At 39.8% G+C, this 14,123-nt stretch overlaps 2 protein-coding genes across 3 annotated transcripts in view; both read left to right on the top strand.

The window, feature by feature from the left end:
- The window catches only part of LOC124163742 (leishmanolysin-like peptidase), a 357,882-nt gene that overhangs the window by 11,130 nt on the left and 332,629 nt on the right, over positions 1 to 14,123 (top strand). The gene's annotated exons all lie outside the window — the stretch shown is intronic.
- Positions 7,707 to 12,667, top strand: LOC124163741. 2 transcript variants are annotated; one of them, XM_046540815.1, is made up of 3 exons: positions 7,707 to 9,984; positions 10,100 to 10,411; positions 10,483 to 12,667. In XM_046540815.1, the coding sequence occupies exons 2-3, from the start codon at positions 10,106 to 10,108 to the stop codon at positions 12,619 to 12,621; spliced, it is 2,445 nt and encodes an 814-aa protein (XP_046396771.1). In that variant the 5' UTR covers positions 7,707 to 9,984; positions 10,100 to 10,105; the 3' UTR covers positions 12,622 to 12,667. The 2 variants fall into 2 exon arrangements, with proteins under 2 accessions (XP_046396771.1, XP_046396770.1); XM_046540814.1 differs by having other exon boundaries at positions 7,707 to 10,411.

Here is a 14,123-nt window from a genome sequence, read left to right as displayed (position 1 = left end):
AATTTGTTAGTTGTCTTCTCTTTAGGACAGACATATGTTTATGCTTTACCATCTACAGTATGTTTTGCGGAAGACGCACGCGATAGCATCAGTTCCTAACTTCACCTTGCACGAGTGGTTCCGTACTTTCCAGGGTGGGTTGAATTCAAATTAGCGAGTGTTTTCCGTGTGGGTTTAATAAAGCCAGGTTTCATTTTCATTGGTTTTACTTTTATCCGTCTTCGGACCAAGGCCCTTCCGAAGAAACAAGTGAGTACTTTAAAAGATTGTCTGAAAATAATTTAATATGAAGAAAAGCATCTGGGAATGATGAGCGTGAATATTGGAGAACGTCTCGGGCTGTCAGCAAGCACATGACGGTAGGGGTGACGTTAAAGCGAGCTACCTGGTGAAAACAATAAGTGGGATGAAGCCGAGGCTCAGGTGGGCGTGCCGCTGACGATTAACGCAACATTGTTCACGCTTTACACATTGCCTAGATTACATGAAAAATATATTATTAGACAGGAAAATTACAAATAATTGCCAATTTTAGGCCTATGTGATCCATCTCACAACCAATCACGGCGCCAGCGAAAGCGTTTGTTTTAGGCATTAAATGAACATTACTCTCGTGAATACGTGTACTGGAAATGGCGTTTCATGGATAAGAATTTATACATCAGAGAGAAATCAATAATAGCAGGGTGAATATCGAGTGGAGAGCAAACATTTTTAGCGAGGTTGCGTGTTCCTCTAGGATATTTAAAAGAGAATCAACAATATGATCTAAGTGCCTCGATGAAATACTAGTATTCCTGTAATTGGCTGAAATCTTGTTATGAATCCTATAACGAATATCACAATTACTCGCCAAAATCCTAGGTTTCCTGGGACAAAGGCAACCTAGCCAAACATTCCCGCATCGATCGTTTTCACGCATTCAGCGTTTTTTTCGTCCATTCCCCTGAAAAACGACAGATCGAGGTTCCACTGTATTTTATTTATCTAAATCACCATTGTGCTCAATATTCAAATCTTATCAATAAAAAAGTCAGGGTAAATAAAAGAGGAAAAATATAAAACAAGAAAACATACAGTTGTCCTCAAGATTTCAAACAAGCAGAGCATTTACATTTATGTACATCATTCACAGTAGGAGGTAATTTTGAGTGATGACTAAAAATATTTTATCGTGACACCACTTGAACACAATAACATTGTCGAATGTTTCACCATAGCAAACATTTTTTAAAAAGAGAGAGATTAAAGAGAAACCGATCTCAAGCAAATATAGGATATTAAAAGAATATATAAGGAAATTCAGGCATTATTTTTATAAAATTATCACAACTAACTAGACAAAATAAACTTGCATTGGCTCTCCGAATTTTAAAGGAATTTTTGAGTAATCATTAATTTTTATTACATTCACTAACAAAAAGGGTAAAATAGTGTTTTATCGAAATACAATTCCTCTGATTCTTTCGCTGGAAAAGTTAATGACGATGCACTTGAAATCAAAGCAAAGAATTCCTTTAAAACAATTCCCAAGTTGATGATTGAAAAATACAAGTACATTTCAAAGTATTTCCCGCATGACTTTCAATGCTTTTGGGAATCGTAAGAGCTATTTAGCACAAAATATTAAATTATTAACTGATCCGGCGAACTTCGTACTGCCTAACAATCAATGAACTTACAGTTCAGTTACACCATTTATAAACCAAGAGCGGCTGAGCTATTTTAATCATATTTGATTTATTACAATAAAAGAAGAATACAATTTCAACAAAACTACCTAAATGAGTATCAAAATTGCTTGTCAAAAAGACATTTTCTTTATTGAATCTACATAGGGTGAATCTGAGCACGTTTACGCGGATTATTTTCAATGAATTTCTAACGTTTTAATTGAAGAAATTTTGGGAATTGTGGTTTTATAAATCAGTAAATGAAATAAAAATTACACGCATTTAGTTGTTAGCTATTTGTGTTATTAACCGTAAAAAATATTTTTAGGCCTAAGTATGTTGCGTAAACTTGGCCCGTTCACGGGGCAGGTTAACTCAACGATAGACCGACGCTTTACTTATGCACAAAATCGTGTAAGAAAAGCCCCTAGGAAGCAGCATTCATATCAAATGACTATGTGCACCAGGTATTGTATCTCAAATTGGAAAAAATGCACTGCGTAAACGTTTTGCATGCGTAAACGGACCACGGTGTGCCCTACACATTCGGGTTTAATGTCTTGCGTCAAGCACCTTCTGATAAACAACAGTTTTTGTTTTATTATCAGGCGTAAGATAAAACGGATAAAGCTAAAGAAATATAGCGAAGAAAAGCTGTGACGCAGCGAGGAGGGTTTTTGGAGATAAAACCTCCCCAAGAGCTCAGAGAATTTTTTATAAAAAAATTTGTTACCAATATTAGGGGGACGGATGAGTCACAAACAAAACAAAACGCACCATTCTGAACCATTTATACTAAAAAATGCCTGAGGGAGGGCCCTCACACTTCTCTCTTACCTTGGCGGGTTTTCTGTACCCTACAGACCCCCAGTATTAGCTGCGCCAAATCCCCCCTATCCTTAATTCCTAACTGCGCCCTTGAGGCGAAGGAAGAAATACAGCGGATGGTTTACCGACTCGTAAACATACCTCATATAATTGACCATGAGAAAATCATGGGTTTTCATTAACACATGAGTACAAACATCATAAAAACTGAAAGACTGGCCTTGCGATTTGTAAATCGTTATCACGAATGCAACACGAATTGGAAATTGAATACGCTTAAGCTCAGAAGGGCATATAATTTAGGATTATGGAATCTTCGGAATGACAACTTCCTCATCTTTGAGTTTTCCTTTGAGCAAAGTCGTGTGAATCATATTCATTTTCAATATTTCTAATCACCAAACGCGTTTCACTGGATAGCTTTTGTTGGTTTAGGTTTCGAAAGATCATGAACAAAGAACCTACATTTAGCTGTAAACCGTGCCTTGGTAAGCCAGGCACATCCAAGGGCTTTAAATAATTATGAGCTCACCTTCCGATGAGACTAACTTGCAAAAATTACGAGGAAGTGATATGAAACTGCTCGATTCCACGTCAGGAACACGGACATTACCGATTGTCAACAATTGCTCGGATATTTGTTTACAAACAATTACGAAGTTCAGCTATTAAAATGGTAGAAACAAAACAAATAATTTAATTTGTACTTTTGACCGACTTATCAATTATTGCTGTGTTACTATCTCCTAAAAGCATATCCCTAAGAAAAAGATGAAATTCTTTAGCGAACTTTTCCTATTTTTAATGTTCTATATGTTATCCGGGACTGAGACGAGACCAAAGAACCTAATAGCATTAAAATCGGAGCAGCCGTTTTCGAGTTATAAGTGTTTTAACTAACACGATTTTTGACTTTCTATTGCATATATAGAGATACTGAATGTAACGTTATAACTAGTAGTGGTGTAATTAAAACTTAGATTTAAAAAATCATTTTGTAATGTCCACTCGGAAATGAGATTTGCTCAGAAATAAGCCTAGTAATTATATAAATTACGGCAATTGAAGGTAAATATAGCAATACCGTCACAAAAATGATACACATTAGGAATAACTTGGTGATGAGTCCATCCGTAGCTTTTCAGTGGAAAATATCATTCATAATTACGTTCGGGGAAACTAGGAATAAATAATACATGCCTTATTATTTTTGGTAGGTGTGAAATCCTTTCTTCTTATTGCATGCAGCCACTTTCTGTGTAGCTCAGGGTCTTTCGGAAAGCTGAACACTTGCACTTTTGGTCCACTCCGATAATTGCCCTTGCATCCAGGCACGACGCAAGTATTAGGCATTTTATCGTAGAATATTGGTTTATAAGATGAATAAAATAATCCACAAACCAATATCGTCACTATAATTATGCAAAAACTCCACCAACACAACCAAACACACACGTTTTCTGCCTGTAGGCGTCTCAACAAACCAAACAAACTCGCAATGGCGTGGTAGCAACAATAGCACTTCCGTACGTGACGTCATCACAATTTGAGAGGGTAGTGAACAGGCCTTGTATTCTAGGTGGCTATGGTAGTAGTCGCGCGACCTCAGATTCTCTCTCGGCAATGGGAAATAGTCAATGGTAAAAAAGTGGTGGGAGTTGTTTGAATCATCGTTAGTTATAACTTTTTAAAATTCATTTTGTTCTTCATTTTCTGCACTTTTCGAACTTACCAGTTTAGATTGCTGAGCATTTCATTTGGTACTCCCAGCATTCATTTAACCACGCCTGGGCCACACCGCGCTTGAAAGGTGGAGGGACGCTCCACGCGTTTGCCCTATTGGTGGCGTGTCTATCCTCGAGTTTCATCGAATGTGGATTGGTAGCATCGCTCAAGGACCCTGAACAACGTAGCATGCAACAACGTTTCCCTTGATTGAAGGGAAAAAATTGCGCTCTTATCTGTCAGAATGTGCTGACCTGGCTTATTCTGCAGTGCGGCATTCTACTGACGGTGATGGTTGTCAGTTCATTTTGAGATGCATAGATGGTTGAGCCTACGACACTGAAATCTATTCTTCTCCGAGTCTGCTGAAAATAAGATTCGTGAATGTGCCAGAATATGAGGATTGCTTATTTCTCCAACTCGATATAACTCGATGTTTTATCTAATTTTTAGTGTTGGACTTGTTAATTCTCGAATCTCATTGTCTCTGCTATCGCAAATATCGCTGTTCGCGCCTCGGATACCATCCGATTCGATCAGTCGATTGCCCGCAGCATCGGCCTTCCATCCCGTTCGCTCTCTGCCAGTTGCGGAGGCTGAGTTTTAAGGTGATGGGGGCGGACGGCCATTGTCATTGTGTCTTGAATTGCGAGGTGCCATTGCTTATCACGGGCCACGCCGAACACGATGCCTCCGGTCTTCTTTATTTCGCGTCGCCTTTGTTTTTGCCTGCTTGGCGGGTCCGAATAAAAATGGAACGCATCCGTTGGAAGTGGGAAGATGTATCTGTGTGTGTGTGCTTGGCTCTCTTCGTTGCAGCTCACTCAGTGAAAGGGAGGGAGTGTGTGGGGTTCAGCGGTACTTTGCGGGTGGCGTTCGTCTGCTGCAAGTGTGCTTTGGCTGTTTATATCACGTGATGGTGGCTAAGTAACGGAATTCAAATGGATGCAAACTCATTTTCGCCTTAAGCGAAATTCTCAATGAATGGTTCATCCCGGCTAGGCTGAATGATGTTTTCGTGCAGCAGCTGAGTGTGTGAAGGAAGTTATATATGCAAAAACATTTATTGAAGAATTGGTGGGTAATGAATTGAGTATAAGTACATCTGGATAATCAAAGCACCATTCGCCTCATTGAGACTGGACAACATAATAGGCGAAGCACGCGGATTGATGTAAGATATCATTTCATTTCTGAAAAGGTGTAGGAAAAAGTAGTGACTTTAAATTACTGCTCAACACAAAATCAGTTAGCCGATATATTTGATAAGCTCCTAAATAGTATCAAGTTTCATGCACATAAAAACGTATTATTGTCAAGTAATTGGAGGGATTTTAATTTTCAAAAATGTAAATGTGTGATTAAGTTTTTTTGTTTTATGATTATTATTATAAGAATTTATTCTGTGATGTAATTTTGAAGAAAAGTTTTATGGTGTTGAATGGTGTAATTTGTTTTCTGTTGTTTCCAAAGAAAAAAACGTATTAGAGTGTTAAATATTATATGATACATGTTGCATCTAAGAGATGTAATCTGCTGATTAGTTACTGTTTTAGTTGAAGTAAAAATAATATTGTCCTGTTTAATATGTGGCGTGATTAGTAAAAAATAATGAAAGAATTAGGAGAAGCTCAGCAGTTACAGTATTACATGCATTTATGGGTAGATCCCTTCGTGTAATTGGTGCGTTAGCGTCTGCATTTCAACTTGTATATTGGTACTCAGGTTATCCGGTGTGCATGAAATTGCAATCCAATCCAATTGCAACATTTCATCCAGTAATAGTGATATTGTAACACAACTGTACCAAATTAAAATGCAATCATGTATTTAGCAACTAAATACATAATTCATGGGGTAATCATCGAAAATTGACCGGAATTATTTTCGAGAAAACGTAAGGCTTAAAAATACAATATCCAACCTAAGGATAATATCTACCAACAAGATAAAATATTGACTGAGAAATAAAATAAGAGTTATGCATAATAACGGCAACACAATTTGCAAGCTTACCTGTAAATTTTTCCACGGGTCAGATCCAAAGCATCAAGAACATTCCTAGTTTGGTTACACGTATCTTTTCATCTGCAAGTGCTCCTGGAGGAAAAATATTAAAATTGGCAATGGATGGCAATATTTTCTCACTTACAAGAGAAAACTTAAAAGCTATTTACCCTCCACTAAGCACGCCAACCATGTATTCTTATTAGTTGTTTAAGAACTGTTTGGGAGTTGAGTTGAGATGACTCTGTCGTAGGATCGCTGTTAGTCGCCTTCACCACCGTGTTGGCTGTGGGATCCAACTGTTGGATGAGCGATCTATTCGAGAGTTGCGTGTGGACCAACATTTAGGCACTAGAACCATAGCCAACTAGAGAGAAGGCCCTATCAGTGGAAGTGACGGTTTTGGCTCTGACATCAGCACGAGAAGTGATGTGTTCTGCCATCTGCCGTTGGAGACCACGTTGTTTACGATTGAATTTACGTAATGTTTTACCACATTTCTGGGTTTAAGGGATTGAACGAACTACGGCCGTCAAACAGTTGAAAGAAAATTAATTCCCCAAGGCCGTACTCTTTGATGACACCAGGTGTTTCTCCTGCCAAGCAGGCCTTCTCAAAGGAGATTGTTCAAAAATATTGCAATTTTGAGCGTAGTTATGCTCGTTGATGGAGAGGTTGATGTAATTGGTCGAACTTCAGGGGTTGGGGGACGTAAGGAGCCAATACTGAGGTGGGTCAAGAATTGCGGGGGGGGGGGGAAGGAGTGGGGGTAAGGAAGTCGTTGGGATATGGAAAAGGGGGGGGGGGGAATGGAAAATTACGGAGCGGTTGGAAGAAAGCCGTTATTAGATGTTTTGTGTTTTGAAATCAGGGAAAAAAGGCAAGATGTTGCTGGACCTTGGTCACTGTTCATAGTTTTACCTTGGTGTTTTTGTGTGTGGGTAGATAAAAGTCTAATAAATGGTCTGGGGCGTGTTTTATAAGGCTGATGTCATCGATGGTGATAGAATGAGAATTGGAGGCCATATGATGTGCTACGGATGATTTATTGAAGTGGCCGAGTCTAAAGCACGCAACGTGCTCTTTGAAGCGAGTGTTTAAGTTCCTACGTGTCTGCCCTATATAGGCTATATTGCACTCGGGACAGGTGACTTTGTATATTCCGGACTTCTGTAGGGGTTCAATCGGGTCTTTAGGGTTTCCAAGGAGGGTTCTGAGTTTATTGTTCGACACATAACACGGTTTAATGTTGTGTTTTCTGAAAACACCTTCGAGTCCTTTAGTGGAAGTGGGGTCAAATGGCAGTTTTACGTATTTTTGGTCTTTGGATGAAATTAGTGTCGTGCTGTCTTGAATACGTTTCTTGTGTTTCTGTTTCTTGAGGATCTTATCGATGAGCCGTTCTGAATAGCCATTCGATGTGGCGGTGTGTTTAATGTATTCGAGTTCCTTTTGAAAATTTGTTTTGTTCATCGGTACGTTGACTAGGTTGGGACAAGTCAGGAAAGTCAGGAAAGTCAGGAAATAGTCAGGAAAAAAAGTTTTGGTCAGGAAAATCAGGAAATCGTCAGGATGAGCGCCCGAAGAGTCAGGATGGATCGGATTGTGTGCCTTTTGCTGTGCCGCCGGCCACCGCACGCCGCACTGGCGGCAAGCGACAGCCGCAAGATGAGCCGAGAACGCCCGCGCCGCGCTGTCTCACCGCCTCCCTTCCCCTCGTGCTAACCCGTGCCGAACTGGGCTGCCGCCTTCACCGCCGAAGCAAGGAGTGCTGGCGTCGCTCTGCCTGCCGCTGCATGGCAAGGTTCTCGCATGTGTTCTAGCAATTCACCGCTTTACACGACGCAATTTTGATTGCGCCTTCGCACGTACGTCAGACTGCGCAATTCCGTGTACCGTGTAAAACGGCCTTTAGACACTCTTAACCCTCTCATGCATGCATGCATGCATGAAATCCTTTGGAGTAATCAAAAAATAAAATAAACATGTGACGAGTGCAAAAAGTGAAAAGGGTTGAAATTTTACATCGCTTGCTGCAGCGGTTCCAATTAGGCAAACGTTTAGCAAATAATTTAGACTATTGAAAAGGAACCAACTTCAATATTGAGCTCAGAGAGAATTCAGAAGAGTCAAAGCATTTTTAGAAAATTTCTAGAAAACATTCAGCAATGTGAGTCACTTAAAAATAACGATCATTGATTATAAAATAAATTTTGAAATTACCGATTGCTAATTCAGATGCACTATAATTGAATTCATATGCCTACTTTTAAAGCTCCTCTCGATCACCCGTCAGGTATGCTATCAGCTAAATAAAACTAAAACACATATATGCATATGCTTTTCACTAAGGATGACCATGTCATTGCAAAACGCTATTTTCTCACCATGCGTCTTGTCGTTCATTATCATGCTCTGGAAAAATTAGTTGATAATTGAGAATAGAGAAAAGTATAAAGTCTGAACGCAATGAAGATTACCAATAAATCTGGAGCAAAGTATCAATACCTGAATTAATGACTTTTGATCGGATAACCAGGCTAAAATCTCAAAAGTAAAAAGAATCCTTCACTTGGAAGAGGTTCTGATTCAATACAGTTGCAAGTACATATGACGTGAAAAGAAAAAAAATTGAAACGGTTTATCCTAATTTACCTTAGAAGTTTAGCAAGACTACCAATTTATAGCTTGTTCGAGTGAAGGAATAATTACCATAAAAAATATAGGTTTCTATCATGCGATTTACGATCTTTCCCGTGATGCCTGAGAAATATTTTTAATGCGCTAAAATATTTTTGAACTTCAATTATCACATGTTATGGGTTATTCTGCTCAGCCATTGCCTGGAAAATTGCTCTGTATTATTTAATGGCGTACAAAATAATAAAATTACAACTAGTTTTTAGTCTCACGTCTAGAAATGAGGTTGAATGATTTCTTACAATGGGGATACAGTGGAGGTCATGCCTTTCGGGTTGATGATGTAAAAACATAATTGTCTTTGCACGAATAAGTATGTTAGGTAATTTATCTCAAAAGTGGAAAAAAATCTAGCTTATCACATGTGATAGGAGCATCGCAAATCTTGTACATCACTTCTTTGGTATATATACATATTAATTTTGACCGATTCACTTTCAGCGATATTTTTTTAACGTGTGAGGGGTATTAAGAGGTTGTTGGTGCCGATTTGTATATCCATGAAATAAAAGGATTCCTAAATTCAAGTGCCCACGTGTAGTATGAGACGTTTCGTCCAGCTTTCTTCGTTTCTGACAGTTTGAGCACGTCGCCACTGTATAGCGGGAGGCCGGCATACACGGCAGTGTAACGCGCTCTTCTTCCACAAAAAGTCATTTTATCATTTGTGGACTACTGAGACCATTAACGGAGAAAGCGCAGGAAATATTGACTACATTGTGTTGAACGCATGGCGACGCAGCGTCTCAGGAACCTTAAATGAATTCTGTACTACCATACGACAATGCAATAGCAAAGTTGCATTGGGTCGTCTGTGACATAGTAGCGGCTTGGTAGGCTCATGCGCAGAAGCGAGTGAGGCAACCTTAGGCTCTAAACCTTGGCTCCACGGTCGCTCCTTTTCCGCGCCTTTCCCCCCACACCCCCCGCCATCCCACGCGCTCCCCGGGTCTACGCCCGCGGCGGGTCAACAATAACAGTGCGACGGTGACGAGTCCGGACGAGTCGGTGTGCCTGGAGAGCAGCGGAGGTTGCGTTTTCTTCATTGAAGGTAGGCTGTCACGAATATTAGCAAACTCACTGTCGTGTTATTTTATCCACTCCATTCGACTATTCATTGAAACTTAATGGTGCTGTAGTTCAAAATGAGATTGTATTATTTTCAGACCCGAATGCTGAGGCCCATTTCGTCTCTAGTCATGGTCGGGGGAAAGCAGACGTATTGGAACGAGGATTGGTCAAAGGAGCTTCATTTCAGCTGCTTCTCACCAAAGACTTCGACTGCATTAAAGCATGGATTGCCAGAAGGAAAACCAACATCTTTCTACTGCTCGGTGTGCTGCAAGACGAATCAACTCGGCAACATGGGTCGCGGTGCCCTGACTAAACACCTGTCATCAACCCACCACAATACTGCCGTCGAGAACAAGAAGAGCTGTTACGGGATCAAGATATTTTGTTTGCCTTCCGCTAAGAAGGTAAGTGATGGTGAGTTATTTGTAAAATCTTCGGGGTTTTCTGGTTCTCTACCCCAGCCTGATTTTTGTAGGTGACTACAGCAACTCCCTCTACCTCTACATCCGCGTCGGTGAACCCCACGGCGGCGGCACCTGGTTCCTCAGCATCGGGTGGGACTGCAGAAGACCCTCGGGACGATCCCGATGACCCCACACCAGCTTCACCTGCCTGCACATGTTCATGCCCATGTGCGCGATGTACCAACGAAGTTATCGCCGTCCCGAAGACTGCTGGTTTGCAAGGTCTTAACACCTGGTTAATGAAGCAAGATACTACCAAAGCTGAGATTTTGTGGTGTATCTATTGTGTAACGAGCCATACTTCTTTGTCTTCTGGGGGCAAGGCAGTGCAGTTATTTCCCACAATGTTCCCAGATAGTATGATTGCTGCAAAAATGGAATTGGGTCGGAACAAAATCGCCTATTCACTTGTACATGGTTTAGCCCCACATTTCCATGATGTTATCACATCTAAGTTAACCAAACTGGATTTTGTGGTAGTTTTATTTGACGAGAGTCTCAATAAGTGTAGCCAGAAGACTCAAATGGATCTTGCCATTAAATTTTGGTGTGATGATCAAAATGAAACGGTGACGAAATATTATGATTCAGTGTTCCTGGGTCGCTCAAGGGCGACTGATCTCATATCGGCATACTGCACAGCAATTCCTAGAAGTGTGCAGTCTCATGTGCTTATGGTTGGCATGGATGGCCCGAATGTTAATGTCAAGTTCCTGAAAGATCTCCAGATTTATATGAAAACAGAGTTTGGTGAGGATGAGCCACTGCTGCTGCTCATGGGGTCCTGTGGTTTGCACGTAGTTCATAATTCCTTCAAAGAGGGGGTTAGTAAGTGTGGCTGGAATATTGTCATGTTTCTCAGGGCCTTATACAATATATTTAAGAATGTGCCTGCCCGTCGCAGTAAGTATACAGAGTGGACAGGCTCTACTACTTTCCCAAATAAGTATTGTGCAGTGAGGTGGTTGAATAATGCACCTGGTGCCGATAATTGCATCAAAATATTGCCAAACGTAAAAACTTTTATTGAAAAAGTGAGAACTGGACCTGAAGAGGATAAAATAAAATCTGCCGGCTTCTTGTATGTTGCAAAAGCTGTTGAAGATAAGATGTTGGGGCCTAAGTTAGCCTTCTTCTCATATGTTGCAAGACTTGTTGAGCCATTCTTGACTACTTATCAAACCAATGACCCAATGGCGCCGTTCTTGCACACGGACCTGTCGAACTTAGTGTCGAACCTGCTTAGACATTTTGTCAAGAATGATTATGTAAATCGAAAGTCAGATGTATGTAAAGTTGACATTACCAATGAAGACAATCTGATTCCTGTGAAGAACTTCAATTTTAGTTTTTCTGTAAAGGACGCTCTCAAAAAAGTACAAGTATCTACTCCAGAAATGCTGAAGTTCAAGGAGGAGTGTGTGCTCCTGCTGAAGGCTATGGTTAGTAAAATTCTTGAAAAGGCTCCCTTGAATTACAAACTCTGCAGAGCCATAACTTTTTGTGACCCAGAACTGATTTCACATTCCAAAACTGCCGTTTCTACTCGACTGAACGGCTTCTTGGAACAACTGCACAGCCGCAATTGGCTTCCTGCAAGTGAGTGCGACACTATTTTGTCTGACTTTAAGGTGCTCTGTGACAAACAAGTATTTGCTAACGCCTGTCAAGAATATGATCGTCAGAGGCAGAGACTAGATCATTTCTGGAGAGGTATCTGGGATCGTTATAAGTGCTCAGATGGTTTAGTGAAAGTGATTAAAATGGCTCTGATCATAAGCCATGGCCAAGCTTTCATCGAGCGTGGCTTCTCCATCAATAAGGAGATAATAGTAGAGAACCAATTAGATATGTCTTTGGTGGCTCAGCGCCAAGTGTACGACTCAGTCAACGCTGCTGGTGGCGTAGAAAACATAAAAATATCTGCTGAAATGATCAACAGATTTCGGCACGCGCGCTCCGAGTATGAAGAAGCAAAGAAGCAGCGCCGATCTGAGGACGCTGAGGTCGAAAAAAAAAGGACCCATGAGAAGATGATTGGAACTGAAGTTAAGGAGCTTCAAGCCAAAAAGATGAAAGTGTTAGCATCAAGCCAGAAGGAGGCTGATGCCATTGATGAAGAAATAAAAAAGTTGACTGGTACTTTCTAACTTAACAATGGAGTTTCTAACTTAGACAATTTGTGAAGTGCACTTTAAATTAATAGTGATTTTTTTGTTCACCAAGTTTTTTTTACTGTTTTGACTAATGATTAAGTCACAGTGATTGCTAGTCCAAAGTGGCCATATTTTGTTTGGAAAGTCAATATGAAAGAACTATGATAATTTGTGAAGTGTACTTAAAATGAGGAAATAGTGATTTTTTTGTTCACCTTGTTTTTTTTACTGTTTTGACTAATGATTAAGTCACAGTGATTGCTAGTCCACAGTGGCCATTTTTTGTTTGGAAAGTCACTATGAAAGAACTATTATTATGTGTGAAGTGTACTTAAAATAAGTAAATTGTGATTGTTTTGTTCACCTTGTTTTTTACGGTTTTGACTAATGATTAAGTCACAATGATTGCTAGTCCACGGTGGCCATATTTTGTTTGGAAAGTCACTATGAAAGAACTATGATAATTTGTGAAGTGTACTTAAAATAAGGAAATAGTGATTTTTTTGTTCACCTTGTTTTTTTTTTACTGTTTTGACTAATGATTAAGTCACAGTGATTGCTAGTCCACAGTGGCCATTTTTTGTTTGGAAAGTCACTATGAAAGAACTATTATTATGTGTGAAGTGTACTTAAAATAAGTAAATTGTGATTGTTTTGTTCACCTTGTTTTTTTTACTGTTTTGACTAATGATTAAGTCACAATGATTGCTAGTCCACAGTGGCCATATTTTGTTTGGAAAGTACCAAAGTACCTAACGTGTAGTACTGTACAGTAGTAACATTTCTTGTAAGTTTTTCTGATATTACAATTAAAAAATACTGAAGTGTTGCATATTTTGAGCTATTTCCTTGTATATGACCTCTTATGACATCTTTCTTCATGCGTTAAAACTTATGGCGAACGCTAGAAAAAGTCAGGATATATCAAGATTTTGGTCAGGAAAAAGTCAGGAAAAGTCAGGATGGGAGGAAATTGAGATCTTGTCCCAACCTAGGTTGAGTAAACGGTGAATAAGGGAGTGGAAGGCTGCGTGTTTGTGACTGCTGTGGTCGAAGGAGGTGTTGTGGATATAGTTGAAAGTGTGAGTGGGTTTACAGTAAATGCTGAAAGAGACTTTGTTTTCTTTGTTTCGGAATATTTCAATGTCTAAGTATGGGAGGGAGCGATTCTTTTCAACCTCACACGTGAAGTTTATGGAAGGGTACTGATCGTTGAGCTGCCCTAGGAAGTGTTCGATAGGGCAAGCTTCAGAGTCAAATACTGCAAAGATGTCATCAACGTACCTATACCATATCCTCGGGAAGTAGGAGAATTTTTCCCGGCAGTGTTCTTCAAAGAAGGACATGAAAACAAAGAGTACGGCCTTGGGGAATTAATTTTCTTTCAACATTTCTGGGATTTTTTGTGGAGTGAGTTGGTGAAAATTGGAGTTACTGAGGTTAGTGAAGCTTTCTTTATTCTTGAATTTCATTAAATCGGCTTCAGAAACGTGTTT

The sequence above is a fragment of the Ischnura elegans genome, chromosome 8, assembly GCF_921293095.1.
Source record: "Ischnura elegans chromosome 8, ioIscEleg1.1, whole genome shotgun sequence".
In the NCBI taxonomy this organism is placed as follows: domain Eukaryota; kingdom Metazoa; phylum Arthropoda; class Insecta; order Odonata; family Coenagrionidae; genus Ischnura; species Ischnura elegans.
This window is presented reverse-complemented; position numbering and strand designations above follow the sequence as displayed.